Genomic DNA, 26,709 nt, shown 5'->3' on the forward strand with positions numbered 1-26,709 from the left:
ATTTAATTTACATCAGCCCAACACCTCAATACAGATTCATACCGACAACCCCACGGCAATGTCCCAGCACTGTGCTATCCAGGAGGAAGGGCAAAGGGGCATCAGCAAGGACTGCCTGCAGCAGGCTGGCCTCCAGCTCCAGAAAGCAGGTATAAAACACAAGTAGCATCAGAGAGAGGAGCCAAGGAGCTTTTATTTCTGTGGAAATGAAGTTCAAAGTAAGCCCGAATCCAACCCAGCACACGCAGGAAAAGCTGTTAAGCAGCTTGTAAGGAGTGACAACCAGAAAGTCCGTGTCCCAAGGAGTGCTACCATGTCCAGAGCCGACTCCCAGAGCTGTCCTGTGCTCTTGGCACAGCAGGAAGCTCATGGCTAACTTGGCTCTGTCGTTCTCTCTGGAGAGGCCCATTCAAAGGTCTTTCAGGGCCTACCTCCACCAGGACCCTACACCAGACTCGCCTTTCCCCTGTACAGTGTGTTTCAAACTCTTCAGGTAACCTGGGGAGTGCCAAGTGTTGTCAAGCTGGGGCATGGATGGGCTCTGTATGTCCTCATCTCTGCCAGAATCACTCTCAATGGCAACAGCTGGTTTCAGCTGCCATGTCAGTGGGGACAGCCCCAGCAGACCCCGTTTTCCCACCCTCCCACACCCATCCCACAAAGAACTATTTTTTTCCCAAAGCTGTAACTGTCCTTCAAGGAGTTTTCCTTATTTAGTAGGTTGGTTACTTGGTTTCTTAGCATCTCATGGATACATAGCATGAAAAATGTCTCCCCCAAAAGAAGCCGCTTCTGCAGGTCTCTCACTCTGAAGGTTGCCTCTACACTTGAAGGATTTCCTTAAACTTTCTGGTCCAGTCTCAGTTCCTGCAATAATCACCCCTGTCTTTGAGCAGTCCTGTGCTGAAGAGCATTTATCCGTTGATGATCTTCTCACTAATGTATCCGGGCATGGTGTAGATCAAAAGAACAAGGAAGATGGTCAGAACAGCGACAATGAACAGCACAATTATGTATTTCTTGTACCGCTTCCAGATAAAGAACACAAAGGTCTTCATGGGATTCACAAACCAGTTGAAAGAAGTTTTTGGTCGGCTGGAACAGGAAAGGAAAAATAGATGAAGCACAGGTTCAACGCACAGAGCAGTACCTTGGCCCCTCTTCTTTAGTGCTCTGACACCCTCATGGGTTGCCAGCTCCTCCTGTTGATCCTTCCAGGCAGGATCGCCCTAGGAGCTGCAAGAACTACAGTGCCTGTGAAATCGCTGGAGACAACAGGACCTGAGCCTCAGGACAGCCCCTGCAGAGCTGTTCTGCACCCATGTAGCTAACAGGTGTATTCAAGTGGTTAAACCAGAGCTGCCCTTCTGTACAAGCAATGTTAAGGCATAGCTGCCTTGAGTACCTCACTGAGATCATCCCTGGCCCAGATGCTGCAGCTACAAGTCCTGCTGGACCCCCTCAAGCTCTGTGAAGCCCTGGCACCCCCAGTCCTGCAGTCCCCACCGCCCAGGGCCTAAGTGATTGCTCTCAGCTTCCTGACAAGCAGGTGCTCCCTGTCCCCACACAAAGAGCTGCTGAAAACACAGCACTGTCCATCCATGTTAAAGGTGATGACACAGATACTCACTTGGGCTTTTCCAGGGGTTCAGGCTCTTTTCGGCCCAAACCAACAGGACTTTTCTCAGCCTCCTCCACAGTCAGCAGCTGGAACTCCGCTTCCACCTTACCCTGGAGGGGGAACATGTCTGAACCACAGCCACACATGTGCTTCACAGACCAGCCTCCTGACCACATGTCCTGACAGGACTGAGTATTCTTCTCCCAGTTCCATCTACAGATGCTCAGAGCAAGTAACTTTTCACTCTAGGCATTAGCTATAGAGTCTCTCACTTTGCAGCCAGTGGAAACTCAGGCCTGGCCAGAAACTAACTGTTTTGCAGTCAAGGCACTGTATTGTAAGGCTCTCCCCAGTTGCCTGGATCTGTCTGCAGCTTCCCACACTGGCACTGAACAAAACTCACCCTTGGGGACAAACAATGGGCCAATACCAGGCCCATCAGCAGGGAGTCTCCCCTGGGAAAGTTGGCACCTGCCTGTCTAGGGAAGGCAGAGACCCTAGGACAAGCTTTTGCTGTCCTGTCTGGTTGATAGGGAGCCATGTGCCTCTTGCTTTCCTCCCCTCACTTAGCACTGCTCCATGGGAAGCTCAGAGGAAGACACAATGTGGGATGCCCCCTGCATGCCACTGCAGCTGGCACTTCTGGGCAGATGAAATGCTGGGTTTGTAGCAGATAGGAAAAGTCTCCAGCACCTTGTACAAAGTCCTGGGCAGCTGGGTCATTGATGCCTCTGTAGGTTATGTGGATGCAGGACAAGCTGCCATGTCAAGGCAGAGGCAAAACAGTGCCTCTCTGCTCACCTGTGCCAGCACCCTTCCTTACCGTCAGGAGGTACTTGTTCCCACTGGGGTCTGTGAACTCCACGTCCTCCGGTTTGACTGAGCTGCTCCACTTCTTTTTCTTCTTCTTCTTCTTCTGCTTCTCCTCCCTCTCCTCTCTCTCCTCATCTTCTTGATCTTTGAGTTTGATGAAGGGCCACCAGCCTCTCATGCGTTTGTTTCGGAAGATGGAGAAGCGAGGGGTTGCATTCTCCTTGGCCATCCTGATGGTGCAATGCTCTGAGCTCTTGGCTGCCCTCACCATGTCATGCAGCTTCAGCTCAATGGATCCTGCAGGGACAGCGAAGAGGAGAGCTCACAGTGAAATCCTGAGGTCAGACCCACACAACATTTGGCTTTGTCTCAGCCACACTCCCACCACGATGAGTCGGTCCCAGCTGCTGTAATGATCTAGCAGAGGTCCACACATTTACAGGTGGAGAACTTGAAGCTCAGCATAAGAAAGGACCAGCCCAAGAGTTAGAGACCAAGAAGCAGAAGCCACAGGTCTTGTCTCTGATGTGGTCAGTTTGGTTTGCATGTGGTACAGAGGGTTATTTTCACTCATTTCACTCCACACTACTCTCCTCACACTCCTCTTCCCCTCTAGTTCCTGCAAATGTCAGTAAAAAATCATAAAATCTGGGAAGTTCTCTAAAGGTTTCAAGTCTGGTTTACATCTGAAACAGCCTCAGTTCATTTCCCTGCTTGGTCTTGTGCCCCTGTCTTCCTAGGAAGAAGCTCCTCTTCCACTTCAGCACTGAGCCCTCACAACAAATCAGTCTTATCATGTCCTGGTCTGTCGTGTCAAAAGCATAGCCAGAAACCAAGGGATGTGGGTGTTCTCCTCCACTCAGCTCTGGTGAAACTGCATTTCGATGCAGTGCCCAGTTTTGGGCCCCCAACACAAGAAAAGTGTCAACTAACTAGAGAGTCCAGTGGCTGAGATGGTCAAGGCTGGAGTTGTGTGTAGCAAGATGGGTTGAGAGACCCATGCATGTTCAGCCCGGAGAAGAGAGGTCAAGGGAGAGACCTTACTGCATCTCCCACAGCCTTAAAGAAGCTACAGAGCAGATGGAGCTAGCCTCTCCTGAGAACTGGATGATGAAAGCATATAAGGCAATAGACACAAGATGTTGCAAGTAAGTACATTTGAGAATTGTAAGAATGGTGCATCCAGGAAAAGGGGTCCAGAAGGGTGCTGGGATCTCCATCCTTGGAGATACTCAACACTCACCCAGACGAGGCCCTGAGCAACTTGACCTACATTGCATCTAGTCCTGCCTGGAGCAAGAAGTTGCAATAAAGACTGCAGAAGCCCCTTCCTGCCTAGAGGTTCCTGAGATTGTATAGGCCAGGAATCATTTGGATTGCTAATGCTTTCTTCAGTGCCTGAGTAGCATGGCTGAACCAATCACGATTGGAAGTGCCTCATGGAGGGGCTGCATTTTAATGGGGAGGCCAAAGTTGAAGAAAGAAGGGACAACTGAACAGAGTGCTACAAACTTAGGGATGGCAGCAGAAGCAGAAGAGAAGCAGCAGCATTTGTGCTAACATAGTGGAATCACCACCAGCCCAGTGCAGCAGGTCTGGTTACTGGGAAGTACCAGGCAGCTGGGGAGCTCTGAGGCCCCAGTGATGGGATGATCAACTCAAGTGCAAATGGTCTTGCAAAGGTTGCCAATCCCTGTGCCCACAATATAAACTCCTAGGAAATCTGAGCTTTGGCCAAGTCTTTGGATCTGCAGATCTAAGTGAGAGCAGGGAAAACAAGAAATTTTATCAGAAAGGTTGTAAGGAAGCAGAACCTGGAAGTTTTGTGGCATGACAGGCCCCAGGACAAACATGCAAGCTCAACATGTCTGTGTAGGAGAGGTGCGTATCTCCAGGCTTGCCTATGAAAAAACAGCCCAGGTGACTGCTGAGCTGAGAGATTCATCTGACACCCCTGGTGTCCCTTCTCAGAGAGCTGGGCCCGAGGGGACATGCTGTAATACTCCAGCAAGGTGAGGGACAGATTAGCCCACTTCCAGCAGGTCACATCATACCTAGAAAGTCATTAGTTGAAATCCTGTCGTAATCCCAGACCTGGAGGACCAGAACAGCCGGCTCCCGAAACTCTGATTCCTCCACGGAGAAGACAGAGTCCTTCTTCTTGTAGGTTATCTCCTTCTCAGTTGGGAGATAGTTGAAGCGGAAGACAAACCTCCAGTTGAAATTGCCCTCCCCAGTCAAGGAATTAAAGTGAACATCTGTCTCCTGCTTCTCGTGGTCAAGACCCTTTATCCAGCTGCAGGAAAAACTCAGTTATCTTCTACCCCTGTCACCCAGCCCGAAAAGCAGAGCAGAAGGATGGAGGGACTGAACCCTATGGGGTGGCAGGAAAGGAAGAGTCAAAGAGCCAAACCAGGCCAACACCTGACCAACATCTTGGGGAGTACATCAGTCCATGCAGGGGACTGGAGCGGGGCACCTTGTGCTGAGGCAGGGAGGAGCAGAGGTTCAGAGGAGGCACTGAGGGTCTGGGGCAGGGCAAGTAGCAAGAGAGCCAGGTTCTGGCCTCCCTCTGGCTCCCATCAGACCTTTTCACGTAGATGTCACTGGAAGGCTCTCCTGTTATTGGGTTGACATCATCAAGGATCACATCATCCGTGTTCCAGATAATCACACGCAGCTCGTAGCTGTGGGAAGGACACAGAGGTGAACGGGACACATGGCCTCATCTCTGGTGTCTGGGAGGGTGGGTCAAGCCCACACTGGCAGAGCAGGAGGACTTGAACCCTCCTAGCACTGTGGTCTCCCCTGTCACAGGGCTCCTCTAGTCAAACACAGTCCAGCAGTCTTGCTGCTATGCACAAAGCCCTTCCTGGGGGGCTACAACACCACAAGACAAACACCCACAGTCAAAACAAACAGCTTTTGCAATCCAAATCACTGATGCATGGGAAACCCACCCAGCACCACTTAGCTATAGGAGCACAGGAAGGCTTAGGCAGGAAGAGACCTCTGCACTCTCTCCTCCAGCCTCTTGCTCTAACTTCACAGTAGATCAGATTGCTCAGGGCCTTGTCTGCACAAGTTTTGAGTAGCTCCAGGGTATCTAGCACCTCTCTGGGTCACTCCATCCCTATCCCAGGGTAGCTTCACTCTCATTGGGAAAATATTTTCCCTATATCCAGGGACCTTCCCTTGCTGCAATCTGTGTCAATTATCTCTTGTTCTTTCATGTGCACTTCTGAGAAGAATTGGGACCCTCCATCTCAACAGCCCCATTAGATCATTGAAAACAGCAGATCCCCAACTTCACTTCTCCAGGCATCCAGAGGACATCTGTCCACTGGCCAAAATAGAGCTAGATAGTTGAGGAGCTCTGACCTGGATTTCTATCACCTTTATGTCCAGCCTTGGAGAGACTGACCCTGCCCCTCACAAACACTTGTGCAGCTGAAGTGCTTATGCCCCATGCTGATACACCCAAGAGACCATTCCATGGCCAGAGCTGAAGCAGAGAAGAGGGCTGCATGCCAGGCTAGCACAGACTGTCAGCCTGGGCAGGGCACCATGGCACATTTCAGCAGGCATGGCGAGGGACACTGACCCTCCCTGCTGGCTTGCGAGCCCCAGCCCTGCTTGCATGGGTGCTACCTGACAGGCAGTCGTGGCTTGATATTGACAGGCGGCGGTGCAGGGACGTCATTTGGAAACATGTCAATCCACATGTGCAAGGAGCCCTGACAAGAGAAGACAGCAGAGAGACCTCAAAAGACAGCTCACCCTTCAGCTCTTCAAGGAGCAAGAGCCTGGTCCTGCAAGGAAAGCTCTCACCAGAAAGCCACTGCTTGGCTCTCTCCACACCCAGCACTTCAGAGTGATGTGTGACTGGGTTTTAGATAAGGAAAAAATTAAAATTACCAAAAATTGCTTATTTTCCTCCCCACCCTGCTCCCAAGAAAAAACATTTCAGCTGAACTGAGTCTGTTTCAAACAGGCAAATGTGTCCCTGTGTTTTATAAGACGCATACAATGATGCAACATTTCAGCATAACCAAGAAAACTAAAAAGGGATGGGTCTGACCCTCCCCACATGCATTTCCAATGCTGACCAAAGCCAGAGTGACTGCAGAGCTCTGCTTTGTTACAGACCTCCGGTACCCGAGGGAACAGGACATGTTCAGTGCAGGACACTGAAATGGTTAAGCTCAGATCACTTCACTCCATAAAACTGAGGATTAATGTCTCTCCTCCAGCCAGCAGTTATGTTGTGCCCTTAGGAAGAAGCCAAGGGGGCACAACGGGGCTCTTGCAGGGGAGCAAAGCATCAGTGATAGGGAACAAAGCAGACAAAGAGGCAGGGATAAGCAAGGACACTACCACCCCACATGGTGCATGGTGGCAGGGCTCAGAGGCAGAGCAGGTCCCTTGCCACCCACACAGCATCCTCATCAGAGCAGTGGCCTGAGGAGACAGAAGGGACTCTGGGACACCAGCACTGTGACCACATCAGTGGACAGAGGCCCCTTGAGGAAAGGGTGTTCAGAAGCACAGTGAGAGGTTGGAGGGTGGATCTGAGCAAAGGACACACAAGGGCAACAGTCCTCACTTCATAGCAGGGCCAGTCATCCACAGACACAGCTCCAATGGCCCACCCAGGAAGGGGCAACACATGGGATTCATCCCATGATGAGGAGACAGAAGGACAACAGGGGACCAGACAGGGGGCTGGGAAACAGCTGCCCCAAAGGTCCTTCCCCAGAGCAATGCCTAGGCTGGGCAAGGAAACACATCTCACCTGCACAAGCCCAGGGTTCTCCGGGTTGTACAGGGACCGGATCTCCACATGCTCTGGTACCAACTTGTACCCATATCCTGGCATCTCTTCCCAGTGCTGCAGGACGTACAAAGCCTTATGTTCATCATCCACTGACAAGTTCTCATCTGCCACTCCTCTCCTGTTCCTCACATAGGCCTCTGCAGCAGGACACAGCCAGGTAGAAGATGAAAGCATCTGGCCAGCAAGAGCCACGTCAGAATGTTAGTCACAGGCATAAATAAGGGAAGATGATGGACTGGGAAAACAAGCATCTCACCAGAAAAACAAAATGGGGAAAAGCAGGAGGGCAAGGATGAAAGGAGTAAGTTCAATATGTTGCAGTGATGAGGAAAACTGTAGGCAGGAAGACAAACAAGCTAAGAGAAATAAGAGGAAAGGGGCAAAAAAGAGTTTACTGTGTCTGTGGGAAAAGGATCCAAGGGACACTGAGGAGGATGTGAATCTTTGAGGCTGTTTAAGTCCCCATGTCACTGTGGTAGTGCCAACAGATCCATGGATGAGAAGTTTTGCTCCAGGAAAGCACCACTTGTCACTTGGCAGTGACACACAGCTGTGCTCTCCGTTAATTAACAGTCTGAGTGATTGACTTATTTGGTACAGTGAAGCCAAATGGCAGTTCAAGATCAAATCCTGCTGGTGGGGAGAAAAGCAGGAACAAACAGGTGAGGACACAGTGACCAACCCACCCCTGGGTTTATGGAGAGCATCTACCCTTTGGAGATCAGTCTGAGACTAAAACCATCCCACGCAGTCCCTGAGCACAGCAGAAGTTCATGGGGCACCAACTGCAGCCATGTTTGAACCAGGGCTGGCTCTCAGGGGAACACAAGGAGAACACCTCGTTTCTTCTTCCCCAGCTACCTAGTGACCTGAGAAAAGGGGTAAAGGGCTTTTGGAGGTTCCTTGTCCTCCCTTGAGCAGGATTTCTTTCCCCTTCATGACATAAGCCATAGAGGCCAGCAGAAAGCTGAGGAACAGTAGCACTGAAACAGCAGAAGGTAAAGTTGGCCATACACGGGGTCCCCCCTCTCCCAACAAGTCAGGCACAGGAATCATCCTTCCTAGAGGCTAGGCAGCATTGCCTCGTAGGACCCAGCCATCCACAAGTGGGCCATATCCACTCCATCTTTTCCTCCAGGCTGGATTCAATGGCACAAGTGTTGTAGGGAACGTGCACATCAGGGACAGGCCTATGCTCAGGGAAGTTCTCCATCACTGCTGGTGGAGGACATGAAAGGTTGCTGTGTTCTTCGACATCCGTGGCCCTAGCTCAGGGTTTGTAACAGTAGCAAGGAAGAAAGAAAAACAGCAGAGGAGAAGAGAAGCGGCCCCACAAGGAGGAAATCAACAGTAGTGAGGAGCAGTGGGGAGTCACCCAAGGCAAAGCCACCAGAAGCAGAGAGCACCCCTGAAGGACAAAGCCAGCTAAAATCAGGAAAGGAGACCGAAAAAGCCCCTCAAAATAACCCCCAAAAATAGAAGGACACCAGTATCCTGCTGATGGTTATCACAAGCAGACGGAGGTACAGCTTTGTGCCAGTGTCAGCCACCAGAATAAGCTGCATCTTCTCTGGCTGCACAAGCCATCAAATGCCCATGCACATCGCTGCCATGCACTCTGGCAGGTTCACTTTGCTCCACCCATTGTCTGGGAAGCCACTTTGGGACCTAATGGTCTGGATCACACCTTCTCCCCGTGCAACACCATCATCCACTGAAACCAGTCCACTGAGCACCAAGGATGCTCCCAGTGTGACCCAGAAAGCTGGTCCATGCAGGGCACAGAGTGAGGACAGCAGCCAGTGCACTCCCAGACCTCTCACCAGCACATGCATTGCTGAGCACAGGAAGCTGTTTAAGGGAGCAGTCATTGTTCTCCAAGCTCTGTACCTTCAGGAAAAGCCTCTGGAGGGACCTTGAATATTTTATTGTCCACTTTGACTTCCTCCCGTCTGTACTCTGCTGCAGGGAGTGAGTTTTTCTTGCATAAACTATCCAAAACCTGTGTGGGCTTGAAAGCGTCTCGCCACATGTTATAGCCATTTCTGCATGGAAGAGAGAACATTGAGAACATCTTCAGATGAGACACAACAGGTTTTTTCCTAGGCTGTGAAATGCCCTGCCTTCCCTACAGCACAGGCTACGCCACCAGGTCCCTGCTTAGACTTCCACTGGGAAAAGCACAGGCACACAAAAGCTTAATGAATGAGAAACTTAACAAGCTCTCCTCCCCTAGAAGAAGCCAGGCTTGCACCCCACAGAACCATTAGCTTCAGAGCAGCAAGAGGAAAAATTCCAGCTGCAGCTTGTAAGTTCAAGGGAGATTTGAGCAGTGCTGTGGACTTAAATTCAGGTCCATAGCTAATTCTCCCATAGTGGGGTAGGAGAAGAGAAGTTTACCGAAAACTGGCCAAAACCACAAGAGAATCCATACTGAATGGGGCCAAAGGAGAACAGATGTCATGAGTCTTGCTGCTCACAGCATTAGCTAGTGCCAGAGAAACCACCCTACTTTCTGAAAGTGGTCAAAATCACATCAATGTCAAGCGAGCACTTTTCTCACAGAATACCAATATGAAAGCATTAAAGAATTTTTTGCTAATATATGTAAAATGTATTCATCCACAGTAGGAATTAGAGCTATCCCAGGAAGCTGGTAGGAGTCTAGAGAACATGGAGTTATCTGTGTAACTTGCAGAGAATCTGTGGGGCACTGCTCAAAGGATACTGTGGATGCAAGCTCTGTCCTGCAGAACTGGAGGTGGTCTCTTACCCACCCGGATGGTAGGCAAGAAGAATGCATCTCATGGTGCTAACGTGACACACTGGTACCTACACGTCATACTGAGAAGCCACTCCACAGTTGGCCCTGTGCTTGCTGTAGAATCGATTCTCCAAGTCAATCTTGGTCTCCCCAATCAGATCATCAGAACCAACCAAATCATGGTCAAATATTGCCACAGTGAGTTCTGATTCCATGGGAAAGGAGACTGTCAGCTCCACAACTCTGGACAGAAGCAGACAGGGAGAATGCAATTAGCAAAGAGGATGAAAATAAAACACATGCTCTGCTTCGATCATCCTACATGTTTAAGAACTGTATTTGACAACAACTCAAAGACCTCTGATAGAGTTTGGTTCTCTGTAAGTTCATTGTGTGCAGTTTTCAGTGCGCATGTTCAAAGGAGCTACTTTTCTAGGAATGCACGTCCTTGGATAGAGGTCCTGGAGCCAGGGAAAAAGCTCTCCAGTGCTCGGTTGCTGCTTGGCTTGCTACTTTTCCTGTTAAATCAAGCCCTTGGGAGTGCTCTCCTCCTAACCCAAACCACTTATGGCTCCTGTGTCAGCCAGAGGCAAGAGAGTGCCTGGGACTTTTGTGTTACAGCACAAGATTCTCCAGCAGAAAGGAACAGAAGATGACACATGCTGAGTCACAGCCTGAGCCAAGCCCAGGATTTGCACTATTCTATTAAACCTGCTAGATGAAAACTTTCTGCATACTCTCCAAACACAGGATTGAGCTGCTTTGGGATGTACCGCTCCTTTGTGTCCTTCTGCTCCTGCCCCACAGTCACCACAACATAGGGGTCTGCCTTGCCATTGGGGTCTGCTGGAGACAGGTTCGTAGCCTAGAACATACAAGAGTTACAGCCATAAATCAGCTGCAGAGAGCAACCGACACAAGGAACACTGCACAGGCCTGAGACCACCCAAGCTTTCTGGGCAGGTCCCTTCAGCAGTTGCCCCAGCAGTGAAACAGGCATTTGTGCTCATGCAAATTCCCACTCAACAAGTCACCAGTGTCTCCAGCCACTGGCCCACCTACTTGCTCACTGTCTCAAGGCAGATCAGAGGAGCCGAGAAATGCCCATCTGAATTTTTAGCACCTCCTGAAGCTACAAAGCACAGAAGGCTCCTTGTGGACAAGATGTAACTGACTTCCACCGATCTGGCAGAGCCTTCAAGCCAGCACTGAGCTTTTCACAAGTGCCACTGCTCGTATTTACCAAGCAGAGAATGGCAGGAGGTCCATAGGGAGGGACAGACTTCCAAGCATTACTGCCACCACCACCAGAGACTTACCTTAACAATGTAAACTCTTACAAGAACCTTGATGGGTCTGTTCCTTGGAATGCCCTGGGAGACCCTGGGCTCCGTGCCAGCTTCCTCAGTGGGGTAAACGTAGAAGGAACCCTGCAGTACAGACATTGCAAATAACAGCTAGATACAAAAGAGAGTATCTCAGATGGGATTGGAGCCACCAAGACCAGCTTCACCTGCCAACTGGAAAACCAGAGCCATTGCCCCATGCAGACCACAGACATCCTCTGCCCATGGGGACAGTCCTTTCCAAAGGCACTGTCACCTTCACATGGCCCAGGTCCCTGTCTGCAAGTTAAGCTGCAGGCTGTCAGACCACTGCCAGATCTGAATATCTCCAGGCACTTTGGACTGCCAAAGGCAGGGGGCACCAAAGGTTTTCTAGGGACCTTCTTAACTTCTGTAGTCATATTTCAGAGTCTTCAAGAGCTCCTGGGTGAGAGGATGATGCCTCTTTTAAACAAGTTTTAGTAATTTTAAAGCCAGTGAAGCTCACTAATTCTTATTTGCATACTGAACATAACCAGAGGCCCCAGCCAGAATGAGTCCTTTATGCTTCATGCTTTCTCCTTACAGGATCTAAAAAATATAAATCGGGTGCATTTATCAACTAACAAAGGACCACAGTACACAACTGCTTCAACAAGCACCAAGAGTACCCTGGCTGTGCCACACTGTGGCCTTACATCACCTTCCACACACATACACTCTCCAAGGCTTTGCTGGTGTTGGCATGCTCTGAAATATAGGTTATCCTAAGGATTCTCTTCCACATGCAGCATAAATGTCATTCAAATGATACAGTACCTTGTACTTCCCCACAAAATGTTCATCCTCATTTCCATCTTCATCCTCATTTGCTTTGCCACGATGAAGGGGAAAAATACACAGCCAGTCTTCAAAATTACCAAACTCATTTTCCAGCTCAGAGTTGTAGATCTGAAATAAGTAGAAAGTAATTTTCGGCCTCTTCCGGGCATTTTGCAGGAGAGAAGATTCAGAAACACCATCCTTTCCCTGCTTCAACCGTTTCACCTGGTCCTATCTTACCCCTGTACTACCCCATGCAGGGTGTTATGGTTTTCCCTTTCCCTTTTCTCCACATCCATCCTCAGACGTGCACACACACCCCAGCTTGGCTCCAAGGCCTCCCTAGCTGTTTCAAAGCCTAGCAATGATGGGGGGCCAGTGCACACTGCAGGTTCTCCTCCCAGTCTAACCTCCACTGCAGGGAGATGAGGATGACAAGGACAAAGGGCCAGGATTGAAAGAAGCCAGATCTGTCACCCCAGTAATCACCTGAAGAGTGGCGATGAGCTTCCTCTTGGGTCGAGCAGGTTCAGCTTCAATTACTGCCTCATCATCTGCTTCCATGTCAATGGAGGATGCATTTAAATTCCCTCCATCTAGAAATGGCAATAGGAGATTAGGAAATGCTCTGAGCTCTCCCATCATCTCAAGTGTCTGCCTGTGAAGTGACCCCAGCAACAGCTTCCACTTCCATTCAGGGCTTTGGCCTGTGTCAGGGTAACTGGAGCTACTGCTGTCTGTAAGGAGTGTCCTTACGGCACCTCAGGTTGCCCAGCAGGGCATGGCTGGATGGGACACACACACACACACACACACATCTGCACAGACTCACCTGCCTGCATGGCTACTGTTTAGGGAGGAAGTAGGCAGAGACCAAATGGAGGAAGGTGGCTGAACTAGCCCACAGGTGCATGAGAGAAGGCACAAATGAGAGCTAACCCTCCTTCTTTGGATGGATGCTTATTTGACAGACTGCTGTTTTGAGTGGATGTCTAACAGAAGCACCACTACCACTGTGGGCACAGGCAGCTGTGCCTGGAAAGAGCATAGCCAGACCCTTCTCTGGGGCAACTGCAGCCCAAGAGAGGGTGCATCCTTGCCCCATTTCCCAAATCCCTTGAGCACTAACAGCACGCAGGTACCCTCCAGCCCTCCCCTTAAATAGGGTTTACATAATTTCTATACGTAGTGTCTCACCTTCCCAGGTCATCACTAGGCAAGTCACTGCTTATACCACCACAAACCTGGCTTACAGCTGTAACACTGTTCTCAGATCATCTGTTTATTATCACTGTCTTTCCGTTATCTCATAGTGAATCCTGTGTGCCAGGTGAGTATCCCGCATGCACAGAGTGATGCCCAGCTCCTGGACAGTTTCACCTCTCCACTCTCTCTCCAGCCCACTTTTCTTCCTGCTCTCACCCTGACAATCCCATGATCCTTGCAGCTGATTTTTCTGCAGATTTTTCCTCACTCAGGAAGGCTCTTCCTTCAACACAATCTTCCAAACTTTTCTGAGGGAAGTTTGCTGTTTTCAACTTGAAAGAGCCTTTGTTAGCCCTTGCCAATGTTTCCATCTGCACCCTTTTGTATTGTTTTTGCTGAATGCTGCAAAGTCGTTGCCTGCTCAGACCCCATTGCTACAAGCCCAGCACTCTCTGGAATGATGTAAGCTCTGGATCTCCCCACAGAAGAGCTGGGTATTGCTAGAGGACTCACCTGCATCATTCAGGTCATCATTCTCAGCATCTTCCTCATCACTGCGTGTCTGAAACATAAACAGTCACCCCACATCCTTGAGAGCAAAGGCTTCTCCATCGAAGCATAGAACACTTACAAAGCTTTCCTGCCAGCAGAGTCAGTAATACCTAGCACTGAGATCATTTAGCATTAACATTCTAAAGGAGGGTATCCAATGAGTGCCAATGACCATTTCTTCTCCACAGATCCTCCTGCTGCCTTTTTTGATTGCGATTTAAGGGACACAGGGCAAGTAAGGAAATCTGGGGCAGACCTGCTCTCATAGCACATCCTGGGAAGACAGCCAGGACAGAGTAAGCAGCATGAAAGTCCCGGTAGTGCAGGTAAGATCAGCAGCGTCACATTTTCAGGAGTGTCTCAACAACAGACTAGTCACATTCTCAAAACCACTTGGGCACCTAGCTTCAGGGATGGTTCAACATCCATTACCTGCTGACATCAGTCTGCCTGGTGGATTGCTCGATACCTGGCTACCTTAAGTGTGCTTGACACACAAAAGCCCACATCTTCCTGCAGATTCATACCAGGAGGGCTACTATGACACTCAGTGCTGTTGAAAACATCTTCCTCAAGCCAGTACAGACACTTTTCCCCTCTGCTGGCAGCTGTCACAAAAGATTACCTGGTTATACAGCTCCTTCAAGGACTCATAGTACTTGGACCACCAATCTAGTTCTTCCAGCTCTGGTTTTTCCTCTTCATATTCATCTTCCTTCTTTACAAGCTTATTGATAGGAAATTTCTGCAAAGGACCCTTAAAAGAATGGAGAAAAGGGCTCAGAGAGAGGAAATGACCACCCAGAACACCCGTGCACCCTACTCTAGTGCCCTGGGAGCCTCTAGCAGAGGCTCAGCTTTCAGGCAGAGCACAGGAGGTGCAAAGCTACCTGTAGCCACAGTTTTGTGCTTTGCTACAAAAGCAGCAGTTTTCAAGGCACAAGGCAACAAAGCTCTCCTCCCTGCACCAGAGCCCAGACATGCAGCTGTGCTGATGAACAGGCAGGAGAGAGGAGTGTTTGAGTCCAGAGCAAAAACTGGCAGTTGAAACCTAACTCTGAACATCCCAGCTTTCTTTTTTGTTTGTGGCCTTCAGTTTGGCTTTCCAAGCTTCAAAATTTGCTGGGTCCAACACATCACTCACCTTCACAAGACTCAGGGGGTGAGTGCTGGAACCTGGGTCACCCGCTGTCAGGCCAACGTTTACAACAATCTGAGAGGGAAGACGCTGGGATGAGACTTTCCGAGCTGAGAGGAAGAGAAGGAGCTTCATGTTTCATGCATTTATTTCTGCCCACTGCTTTCTACTTTTTGGCAAGTTCTTATTCCACAGGAAAGACCACCCCCACTGTAAGTGATTGCTTTTAAAGCTTTTCATAGCAGACCCAGCAAAAATATTTCTGGAAATCCAAGTACAGTGCTGAGACTGGCCACTGTTGTCAACATGCTTGTTGCTGACTCCCAGGAATTCAGATGTATGAGATACACCTTTCCTACTCAGAAACAACCACAAATTGATCAGTCCTTTGCTCCTTCCCCTTTGTGCTGTATTTATTTACACACTTCCAGTTCAGGAGCTATGGCTGTTGCTATCACAGAGCTATTTAGTGAATCCATTACCCAATGAACAGACCTTGGCCCAATGATGTGAGAGAAGCATAAACCTTTCAACCCCTGGTCTTAGTGGACCAGCTCCTAAAGCTCGATGGAGGTCTCACTAGGAACAGCTCTCCAGCCCAGGATTGAAATAGGTGAATACAATAGTTCTCCTCAGGCTAAACATCTTTGATTCTAGACAAAAATTTTCCACAGGGATAGGTTACTGTCTAGTATCTAGCCCCAGCTAAATGTCCTGCTGGACTAAGATGTCTTCACAAGCCATTCTCCTTCCACCACTTTCTACAAATGTAAGGCAAACAGTGCCTGGGAAAGAAACTCCAAGAAGATGCCACATCCACAGATGAACAGTTCTGCCTGTGGGGTGGGAAGGCAAATGTTAAGCTAACCTTGGAAAAAACAGCCCCAAAGAGAGACGCCAGCCATTACACAGCACTCCATCGCTTGGCTGCTGCTGCCTCGTGAACACCAGTCTGGATCCAAGTGCTACAGACCAGGGTCACAACCTGTCTCCAACCCTAACCTGCCCCACGCTGTGTTTTTGCTGAGTATTTTATGGCTCTCAGGAGAGGACTTTGCTGCCTGGCTAGGAGAGAATGAAAGGGCCAGGGATCTCTGCCACTGGCAGAACCTGTTTGCTGCCTCCATGGGAACCTTGCCAAGCAGCTCACCTTTAGGCACATCTTCTGGTTCCTCCTCCAGCTCTCTGGGAGAGAATTTCATCACATCAGACACAACATGGGTACCCACCATCACCAGGCGCCCAAATGCCCGCTTTTCCACCACGAAGATGCTAAGAGGAGGGTGCAGATAGACCTGCTCTGGGAGCTCCTGCAAAAGAAGCATGCATGGGGTTCACAGGAGCAAGGGTGATACCAGTGGCAGCCCTACCACACATGGGGAGGTCGGAGAGCACCTTGCAGCTCTGCCCAAAACCCAAAACCTTGCAGTGACAGGTGATGGCTGAAACTGCTCTTGGTGGGCAGTTTTACAAAGGCTTTGATCTGCAGCTGAACCATGTGGCCACAGGAGAGCAAAACCCTGGGGGTAGCTCCCCTCCTGTTACCTTGCCCCACACAGACAGGCAGCGCACGGGTGCAGGAGAGCCATGGTGCACCCTGGTGTGGCAGGACCCCCTTCCCACTCACCACGTCCATGTACTTGACCAGCTCGGTGAAGTTGGGGTTCGCTTTGTAGGTCATGATCACCTCTGACTCCACCTTCTTGCCAGCACATTCAATGATAACCTGGGGCTGATCCACCTCGAACAAGTTCACTCGTTTAAGGTCCCGCAGGCCCCAGAACAGGATCTGAAGCACAACACAAAGTCATTGGGCTGCTCAAGACATGCCAGGCATGGCATGGCCACACAGCCTGTAACCCTGACCAGTGATGCCATCCCCCTCACCCTGCAGGACACAGACCCCAAGAGAGGCATGAGGTCACTCTCCCAACCCAGACACCCAACAGCTCTGACCGTTAAACTGCTGACACTCTCAAGCACCTTCATTTCTGGCATCTGATCAGGCCTCAAAGGCACGCTTGAGCTCCAAATGTGACTCCCTCCCAAGCCCTGCCCTCTACACAGGCCAGCTGTGCTGTCCGCTTGGGGCAGCCCAGTGGGGAGCCAACTCAGTAGAAGACAGCGCACCTCTATGCGAAACTCCTTCAGCACTGGGCGGATGCCCTCAGGGATGATGAACCGTCCGGCACAGGGGTCTCCCAAGTAGTCAGGCTCCTTGGGCTCCACATCCTCAGGCACTGACGGCTGAATGGGTGAAGCCAGAGTGCAGCAAGTAATGAAGTCATTTCTACTCCATGCCATGCCCCCTCTCCCTCCCCTCTTGATCTGTGCTCACAGGCTCTGTTCCTGCAGCCTCCCTTCAGTTGAAAGCCAGCTGTGGTTTTCAAAAGGGAATCCTCTGGTGGGCCCCATGCAACCAGTCCCTCACCCACACAGATCTTCCCAGAGAGCTGGCAACCATGTGCAGCTTCCTACAAGCTCATTACCTCCAAATAGCCACTGTAATCCAGCTCAATCAGCTCAAAAGTGGCAATGAGCTCTCCCGCTGCTTTGGTGCCTTTGTAGAAATCGAAGAACTGCAGGGCAGGTTTGGTGTATGGCTCATCGACCAGCTTCACCTGTGGGACAGCAAAGGCCTGGCCAAGGAACTCAGGGGAGCCCTACAAGAAAGAGGGGAATGGGTCAAAGTGTCCCTGTGTTTTATAACACTACCTCAGAGAAAAGACCACTGCTAATTCCAGCCGATTTGGGACAGCACAAGACCGCTGTTCCACCTTGCCATCCTCTGATTTCCTCTGCTCCATCCAGAGCTAGGAGCAGATGAGATGTGTCTGTAGCAGCTCCTCAACTCCCAGCCCATCTCCATGCAGATCTGGGCAAACAGCACCATAGAACACCAAAGCTAGATCAGGTTGCTCAGAGTCTCCTCCAGCCAGGGTTTGAATGTTTCCAAGAAAAGAGATACCACAAGCTCTCTGAGCTCCAGGTCCAGCATTTGAACTCCCTCTGTGAGAAAATTGCTTCCTTATATCAAGTTGGATTTTTTTCTTGTTCCAACTTGTGTCCATTGTCTGTCATCCTGCCCTGGAAACCTCCAAGAGAAGTCTAACTCCACCTTTTCTACCCTCTCCCATCAGGCAGCAATAAGACACTGCCTTTGCCCCATCTTCTCCAGGCTGAATATGCCCTGGTCTCCACCTCTCTTCACTCTGTCCTGTGCTCCGACCCCAATCACCTTTGTGGCCTCCTCTGGACTCACTCCAGTATGTCAGTGTCTATCCTGTACTGGGGCCTAGGAAATGGACCCAGGAAAGCTGCTGAGCTACACAGGATAATCCAGTGCGAGGTACGTCATTCCCCTTATGATAACAAAGAGGCCCCAGAAATGAGTGTAAATTTGAGTACTAATGAGAGATGAAGGAGGACTGAGGAAGGAAGTAAAATGGCACCTGGGGGACAGAGGAACAGCCCTAAGAGTTGCATCATCTCCCCCTGGCTAAAAGTCCTCTGCAACATAAGCCTGCCGAGGAAGAGGGGCAGGCAGCTGTGAGAGGTGCAGTGCCTCTCCAAAGAGGAGATCCTGGATCCACTGAGCACTCATCAGGCCCTGGCTCGCAGCATCTCCGACTCGTCTGCACACTGCAACCAGCAGCTTCCCTCCAGCTCACAGCAGAAGTCTGAAGAAAGTCTCAACCTCAGCTACAGTCCCCAGGGCTCACTGCCACCAACGGACCAGAATCAAGCTGAGTCATGGAAGCCAAACAGAGGTGGGGCTCCTAAGTGCCTGTTCACAGCACCCACACAGAGCTCCTCTGCCTTCCCTGTCCTGGCAACAACAGCAGGAGCACACCATGGCTATACTTACAAATTTATTATGACTGAAAAGGTTGATTATAATGATGGGGGTCTCTGTTTTCAACTCTTCTTTTTTCCCGTCAATAATGAGCTGGTCAAACAGAAGTAGCTCATTCCACATGGGGCTCAGTGTCTCCTCCAGCATCTGCAGACAGAGACAGGAGGCCTGAGCGTACCACAGCCAGTGGAAACAAACCACATGCCCTCTGTAAAGAGAGTGAGGCAGCGTGGGCTGATCCCCTCTCCCACACAGCTGCACGCAGCTGGTGGTACCTGGCAGGAGGGGAGATGGTAGAAGTGTGAAATCAGCACTTGGAGCCAACCAGAACATGCCAATCAACATTTGAGACCATGCTTAATGATATATATGTTTTGTCAAATGTTCCCTGAACATAGTCACACCACCCAGAGAACACAAATACCTCCTGCCTGGAGTTACAAAGTTTCCAGGAGGACTGCCACAGCACTGGCCCTCAACATGTCAGTGAGGACTTGATGATTTTTCTCTCCCAAGTCCCCAGGAAGGCAGAGGCAAGAGTTTAGGCAGTCTCACCCTGGTGGTCTGGCAATGAGTCGAAAACACCACTCTCGCAAATGGATCTGAAAGGCCATTGTCATCTACAGGGAGGATCCCTCGAGCCTGATACAGATGAGCTCGGAGCTGGAAATAGCTGAAATCTGGTAAAAAAAGAGAAAAGAGGTCCCGGTTCCCCAATCCATCCCTGTGTGAGGTCAAAAAAATGCATGAAGAAGAGGACCAGCCAGGTAGGAGTGGGCACATCCTGCAAGGAGTGGGTACCACCTCCAGGGGCACTCACTGTGGTTCTCAGAAGGCCAGCACATCTCAAAAGGTTTGACGAAGCCAGACAAGATCAGTGGGCTCCCCAGACACCTCTGGGAAGGACATGACATGTCAAATGTGCTATGATCTGCTGTGAGCATCTGCTGTGGGGGAGCACCACCAGGCCTCAGCAGAGAGGCAGACCTCATGCCTATTGCCAGCTTGGCAACACATTTGATGCCTACAAAACACCCATCCTGCCGCTGCTCCAGCTGTGAGGTGCAAACACGTCCTCATGAGAGCAAACTGGACCTGCCTGTCCCACTCATCCATTGGAGATGACATGGAGGTGATATATCAGGTCCTACTCCTTGGACACTGACCCTGGGGCAGGACCTCTCAGATCTCTGCTCTCCTGCTCATGATTAAGCCATGGAAAAGTGGCATCTGCTCTCACCATCTCTGCTGAGCCGGCTGGGAGGGCTGTACGCTGAGAGCTGGGCTATCTCCTGTCCACTTTCAGAGAGGTACTTGAACTCCTCAGGCAGCTCTGTCAAACAGTTCTTTGCATATTTGGTTACCCCAAGCCACATGTAGATTTCCAGTTTGGCAAAGATCTCACCAGTGTGTAAGCCAGGGACCTGAGAGCACAGGAGATTTAGCAGGTTTCTGATCTCAGCTATGCTCCCTTCAGACCAAGATGATCACTATCAGCCAGTGACCAACCAAAGAGCACAGGAGATGGAGGAGAACACTGGCAGAGGCAAAAGGCAGTGGTGGAGTAAGAGCTGTGTTTACTTGTGAACTCCAGGATTTCAGGAAGGAGGGCTGAAAGCAAAGAGCGAGAAGCAGCATGAAGCAAGCAAGAGCACACTGTTTTGGTATAAAACTACCTACCTTCATAAAGACAGTCTGGATCTTTGCACAGTCCTTGCCTTTCTCCTCTTCAACTACCGAGTAAAGGATGTTCTGTGCAGGAACTCTTGCATACGCCACACGCCTGTTGTTGCTGAGCATCCAGATGAGTACATCAGGGAGGGTGCACTGGGGCTGGAAGGATGAAAGAGAGGAATGTCACAGCAGAGAAACAACACATCTTGTCCTCCCTCCACTGACATGGTGAAAGCTTCATCTCCTCGCAGAAGGGACTGCTGGCTGCACGGCAATTTGGAGATCCAGAAGCAAATGAAGGGCCTAATGCTGGGCACATACTTCTGGAAGCCTCCACCCTGCCGTATGGCTCTGCAGGTGTCGTGGTTTAACCCCAGTGGGCAGCTCAGCCCCCCGTGGCCGCTTGCTCACTCCCCCCTCAGTGGGATGGGGGAAACAATCAGAAGGGTAAAAGTGAGAAGACTTGTGGGTTGAGATAAAGTCAGTTTAATAGGTAAAGCAAAAGCCGCGCACACAAGCGAAGCAAAACAAGGAATTCGTTCACCGCTTCCCAAGGGCAGGCAGGTGCTCAGCCATCTCCAGGCAGGCAGGGCTCTGTCACATGTGATGGTGACTTGGGAAGACAAATGTCATCCTGTCAAACATCCCCCCTTCCTTCTCCCCCCATTTTTATACACTGAGCATGATGCCATAACACATGGGATAGCCCTTTGGCCAGCTGGGGTCGGCTGTCCATCTCCTTGTGCACCCTCAGCCTACTCACTGGTGACAACCAGAAAAGGCCTTAGATCTGTGCAAGCCCCACTCAGCAGTAATGAAAACATCTCTGTACTACCAACACTGTTTTCAGGACAAATCCAAAACACAGCCCATACTAGCTCCTGTGAAGAAACTCTATCCCAGCCAAAACCAGCACAGGAGGTTTCTTGGAGGGATCTGTGATCCGCCTTGTTTTTCACTGTCAACACCAGTGGGATGCACTCAACCCCACGCTGTGCTGGGGAGAGGGAGTGCCCACAAGACTGGAGAAGTGGCATTTTCCCCCACACCTCTGACAGGAACCTGAGTGCTGATCCACGGGAAAGAACTACAATAGCTGGCATCCCAGCAACACGAGTGCCCAGCGTAAAGCTGCAGTTCAGGCTGAGAGCAGGACTTGCAATAAAGCAAATGCGCAGATGGAAGCAATGACTTCTTTTAAACTCTAACCTAAGTTCTCTTCCTCATCTCAGTTTCCCTGCCAAGCACTTGTGCTTGGTACTTGTACTTGCAACCTTTCAGTACACAAGTAGCTCTAGCAATTTATTACTGAGCCAAACGAGGAACACCAGCCTCCAAGAAGCGACCGAAAGCGGCAAGTGCATGTACAGGCATGACTCCACAGAGACGGCAACATTCCCACCTGATTGCAGGGAGAAAAATGGGAGGAGGTTCCTCCCTGTCTGGGGAATCCGCTGCAGCCAGCCTTCGAGGCTAGAGCCTGAGGACAGCTTCTCCTGGTGATGTGTGGGGTGGCATCTTGTTCATGTTAAAGTCTACCCTCACACTGCTAAAGGTGTGAAAATCATTTGCCTTTACTTAAAGACTTCTCCAAACTGTAAACCTAACTCCAGCAAACATTGCATTCTGATTTACACTACACAAACGCACTGATTTCCAGAGTTACTTAAAATAGAGCCAGTGAAACTCTGAAAATGGAGAGTCTCTGGTATGGATGACAGACTTTATTTCAATGTAAGACTGAATTTGCAGAAAGTGTCTAGGGCCAGTCCCTGGTGGGAGTGCAGCAGCACAGGCAAGACTGTTTTCCCAGGCAGGCTGCCTGCAGTCTCACTGTAGGCACAGCCTCAGGCTGGCCTGGCAGAGTGGGCAGGGAGGCCCAGGGCGCCTGGAGCTGACCCAGCTCTGCTTCCAACCCACCACTGAGCTGCTTGGACCCCTGCTCTGTCACCAAGGGACCTGCAAGGCTGCCAAGCCTCATCCCTCATAGGAACCATTACACGAAATATGGTAGCTTCCAACAGCTCAAACCTGGGATTTTACATAGCAAGGAAAGACAGTAGAGGAAAAGTCTCTATGCAGGTTTGCAAGAGCCCCAGCAGCCAGCTCAGTGCCCTCTCCTTGTCCGCACCCACTCCTGCTCAGAAACAGGGTGCCCTGAGAGCAGCTGTACCTCTTTAGCCAAAAAGCGTAGCTTTTCCAGGACCTTCCTTGTCTCCTTAACCTTCTCCTTGACGTTGGCTCGAGTCAGCCGACGCCTCACGCGGAGCCCCTGCTTGGCATACAGGATCTGAAGAGAGAGCACAGCTGTCACGCCTGGCTGTGACCCAGGCACGCCACACTGGCACCCCTCACAGGGGCTCTGAGGGGAAATATCCGTGTGCTGGTTGCATCCATCCTGCCCCACTGCACCCTGACCTCCACCACGGCTCACCCCTAGCTGCTGGGAGCAAACCTCCATGAACCTGCCATGAGACATCTAGTGAAGGGTGCCAAGAACTGGAGACTCCAGTAACTCATCAGTTCTGCCAATACCTGCCAGTTACATGAGCTTTTGCATCATTTGAGGCAGAAAGATATGTAAGGAATAAACATTTCAGACACTGGTAGTCTAAGGCTCCAGATAGTGCCTGGGGAAGGCTATGCACAAGGAGCAACTTAGGGCCACAGAAACATGGGAATATGATGTAGAAAACTGGAAGACAGGGCTGGGCTTTCATGTCCATTAATGTATACATCTGAGAGGTGACTTTGTGATGAACCAAACCTAATAATCACAGTGCAAACTGACAAGGCCAGAAGCCTCAACTCTTGGGCTGGTCCTCTCATCCTCTCGCAGAGTACCTTCACCATAGCTCAGTTCATGATGTGTGAGGAGGCAGAGGGAAGGGAGCTGGGACCCAGATGTGCCTAAATTTTACTTCCTGCTGCTGTCATTGCATTTTGGTCAGTCTTTCAAAGCTTTGTAGCTTGATGGGTACTATGACTACAGCCATGCTCTGCTGTGCTGTGCTGGAGGATGTGTAACTGTGCTCTCATTCAGTGAGGTGGCTTTGTCTGCAGGATTATGAGTGCCTAGATGTTGCCCTCTCCAGGGACAGGCAGATGGCTGGCTGGTTGTAGATCTGCTGGATGGGTACCTAGCCTATGGCCTGAGTTTCTGGGGGCAGTGGGTCTCAGTGAGCTCCCCCAAACTGACTGCAGGAATAGCCTGCACCAAAAGGCCTCCAGCAACCTATGGGGCAGCAACATGCATGCGCTCAGCCACACATGCCCCACAGGAGAGGAAGGATGGCGTCAGGGCACAGCATCTGCATAAAGCTATGGCCAGTCTCTGCCTCTGTTCCCTGTGCTGGAAGCTTTATTGCTCTGAGCAGAAGTGGGAGATGCTGCAGTAAAAGCCTATGACTGACACCATGAGTCTTAGCCCCAGGTTTCCTTCTTAGCATCAGTGCTAGCTGGTCCTCCAGAAGCACCCCCCAAAGCAGGGATCGCACAGGCTACCACCACCACCAAGCCTCACAGCTTACAATGCTGCGCATCAGGTATTTCATCCGACATCTGTCGAGGTTGTTCGGATGTGCCATTGTTTTTCTCTCTGCGCTGAGTGAATATTGCCTGCAATGAGAAAAGCAGCACAGGCTCCACATCCTCTACATCCTCTGCACCCAGCAGGCACAGCACAGTTCACGCAGCAGGAGCACAAGCTCCAGTTCCCTGGTACTAATCCAGATGCATCAGAAACCCCCCTCTCTGCCATGCCCTCTCTTCTGCAAGCTTTGTGATTCAGAAAGTACACCAGCTCAGCACCTGAAGCTCCCTCTCATCACAGGGCTGGGGACTGAAGACCCCACCAGGCAGCAGCAGTGATAAAACTTCATGATTGAAAAGAGTGAAGGAAATGTCCTAACATTTAGGAAACACCCAGAAGTCCAGGAATGCCAAGGTCCCCATGCTTCCCAGGACTGGAGTCTCCTCTCCAAGGTTGAAGAGCTACAGGGTCCTTTCCCCGAGTCATCCTGGTTTCCTTCCACTCATCCATCTCAAGAGGACAAGACAGCAGGCTACACACAGCCCAGGCAGAACATGCTATGACCCCCTAACCTGAAAACAAGAAACCTTAGGAAATCATGGGTATGCTAACCTGCATCCAGCTACAAATTCCTCCAGCACTTCTCTGAGCCTCTCTTCTGCTTTAGCCTTTGGCCTTCTCACAAGCTTCTCCACACTGTCCAGCCCCTGCTCCTGTGGAGAAAGCACAACATTCAAGGAGCTTGTGCCTGGCTGTGGGGTCAGAGTGAAACATTGCAAGGATGTGTTTGCCACAAATGGCTTGTGCCCTTCTGCGGAGCTGGGGATTGCGAGAGTGCTGCAGGTCAGTGCTGTGCTACCTGGGACTCTCTGGAGCCTGGGAATAATCTTAACACTGGTCATTAAAACACCTTCTGTCTCGGTCCTTGAGCAGCCACTGAAACACACCAGCAAGCTCAGCTTTTGGATCTCTAAGCCCAAAACAGAAAGATGAGGCCCTTGGAAGAGACTGTACACCGCCCCACCAATAACAGCCTGAGATCGAGTCTGCTGGCAGCAGCACCTCCCCAGTGCACATGCAGCTCAGGATTGGCAGCAGAGGAGTCTGTTATCACAGATATGGCATCACTCACACCTCCAGGAGCCTCCACCAGGCTGTGGCACGGCACAAGCAGCAGCTCTGCACTCACTGCCCTGTCCCACCTGCCCTTCAGGCATGTGGGACTGAGTCCTGCGAGAGACATGTACTCACACGGGGCGGGGTGAGGATGTTTAATGCAAACGTCTCACAGAGCAACTGCATGTGCTACAAGGAAAGCACACCAGGAAGAACCATGCCACAGACAGACACCCTGAACATGCTACCAGGCGCTCTGCCAGCTTGACAATCCAGTTGGAAATGCAGAGTCTCCAGGTGTGATCCTCCCAGTAGCTCCACACGTACACGCAGGGTTTCTCATGCATCATGGGCAGGCAGCTGTATGACCTAAAGGGCAACAGGCACAGAAGGTTACAGCTGCTGTTTGCAGAAAGCACATATCATGTCACAATGTGGTGCTTGCACACCCAGCACAGGGGCAGTGTCTGGGCTCTGTCGTCCTCACAGAGAACAGCTTGTCTTGGGCCCTGTAGCACGGACATGAATGCAAGCTGTTGGATCTGCCCTTTGCTATCCCAAACTAGTGCCCAGGGTTTCTAGCAGAAAGAGCAGCACGTGCCCAGATGAATGAGGCTGATGGGAGCGTGGGATGCTGCAGAGAGTTCTTGCGGCTATGCGACTGATTAGTAGCAGGCACAGAGCTCACAACGCAAACACCAAGACATTGCCAGGCCGGTGGGACAAACCAGGCAGCATTCCCAGAGCAAACATAACACCAGAAGAGCTTGTGTATGTGTCTTGCCTGCCCAACATAGAACAGCATGTGCCAGAGTACTCCTTCCTCCTCACTGGATTCAAGCCTTTAGGATGCTGCTTGTTAACCAGAAAAAGGACTGCTGTTACTGACAGGTCACAGTTTCCCTTAGGCCCTGTCCTTGGCCACCTGCACACATCAAGCAGACACTGTAGGGCCTGTAGGGCTAATGGGCAACAGCAGTCAGTGAGACCATGGCAAGCTGCAGGGTTGCAAAGAGGAGAAACACCTGCACAGCACTCACTTTGTTGAGCAGACCTTTAACAATATCAGGAATAACCAACCTGTGAAGCTGGGCAGGACCAGGGCAGGTGGGAAAAAAGGACAAAGACTCACCTGTCATACTCCATGGGCTCTGGTCTCTGGCTCTTCGTCACTGACTTGTTCAGTGCTGCGGAAGCTGGGGCCAGGACTTCAACATCCGGCTCACCATCTGAACCAGGGTCCAGCAAAGGCTGCTTTTCTTCTTTCACTTCTCCCTTTTCCACTTTTCTCCCTACTTTGGTCACAACCTCTTCAGCTTTGCCATAGTTTCCTTAAGTTAAGCATTGAACAGTAAACAGACAAGTGGGATCACTGTTAAACAAGTTTGCTCGCTTGCAAAATCAGAGCACAATCATCCTGCCAAAAGAAGCACATGGGCACGCACTGCTTTTG

The 26,709-nt window shown here is 50.7% G+C and overlaps 1 protein-coding gene across 1 annotated transcript in view; it reads right to left on the reverse strand.

The window, feature by feature from the left end:
• Window positions 1-665: 665 nt before the first annotated feature.
• Window positions 666-26,709, reverse strand: part of LOC141966848 (fer-1-like protein 4) — a 39,530-nt gene continuing 13,486 nt past the window's right edge. The window contains exons 17-45 of the mRNA XM_074920027.1: window positions 26,389-26,587; window positions 25,505-25,625; window positions 24,753-24,853; window positions 24,139-24,226; window positions 22,782-22,898; window positions 20,615-20,767; window positions 20,175-20,358; window positions 19,490-19,614; window positions 18,947-19,081; window positions 17,568-17,741; window positions 17,209-17,325; window positions 16,706-16,867; window positions 16,229-16,388; window positions 15,085-15,188; window positions 14,566-14,697; window positions 13,902-13,950; window positions 12,672-12,778; window positions 12,180-12,311; window positions 11,355-11,465; window positions 10,773-10,900; window positions 10,108-10,278; window positions 9,162-9,316; window positions 7,230-7,408; window positions 6,086-6,171; window positions 5,023-5,121; window positions 4,489-4,730; window positions 2,445-2,731; window positions 1,631-1,731; window positions 666-1,095 (exon numbers count right to left, since the gene is read on the reverse strand). Coding sequence (XP_074776128.1) covers window positions 915-1,095; window positions 1,631-1,731; window positions 2,445-2,731; window positions 4,489-4,730; window positions 5,023-5,121; window positions 6,086-6,171; window positions 7,230-7,408; window positions 9,162-9,316; window positions 10,108-10,278; window positions 10,773-10,900; window positions 11,355-11,465; window positions 12,180-12,311; window positions 12,672-12,778; window positions 13,902-13,950; window positions 14,566-14,697; window positions 15,085-15,188; window positions 16,229-16,388; window positions 16,706-16,867; window positions 17,209-17,325; window positions 17,568-17,741; window positions 18,947-19,081; window positions 19,490-19,614; window positions 20,175-20,358; window positions 20,615-20,767; window positions 22,782-22,898; window positions 24,139-24,226; window positions 24,753-24,853; window positions 25,505-25,625; window positions 26,389-26,587 — 4,100 coding nt within the window. The 3' untranslated portion in view covers window positions 666-914. The remainder of the gene's footprint in view (window positions 1,096-1,630; window positions 1,732-2,444; window positions 2,732-4,488; window positions 4,731-5,022; window positions 5,122-6,085; window positions 6,172-7,229; window positions 7,409-9,161; window positions 9,317-10,107; window positions 10,279-10,772; window positions 10,901-11,354; window positions 11,466-12,179; window positions 12,312-12,671; window positions 12,779-13,901; window positions 13,951-14,565; window positions 14,698-15,084; window positions 15,189-16,228; window positions 16,389-16,705; window positions 16,868-17,208; window positions 17,326-17,567; window positions 17,742-18,946; window positions 19,082-19,489; window positions 19,615-20,174; window positions 20,359-20,614; window positions 20,768-22,781; window positions 22,899-24,138; window positions 24,227-24,752; window positions 24,854-25,504; window positions 25,626-26,388; window positions 26,588-26,709) is intronic.

This window comes from Athene noctua, chromosome 16 (genome assembly GCF_965140245.1).
Source record: "Athene noctua chromosome 16, bAthNoc1.hap1.1, whole genome shotgun sequence".
NCBI lineage: Eukaryota > Metazoa > Chordata > Aves > Strigiformes > Strigidae > Athene > Athene noctua.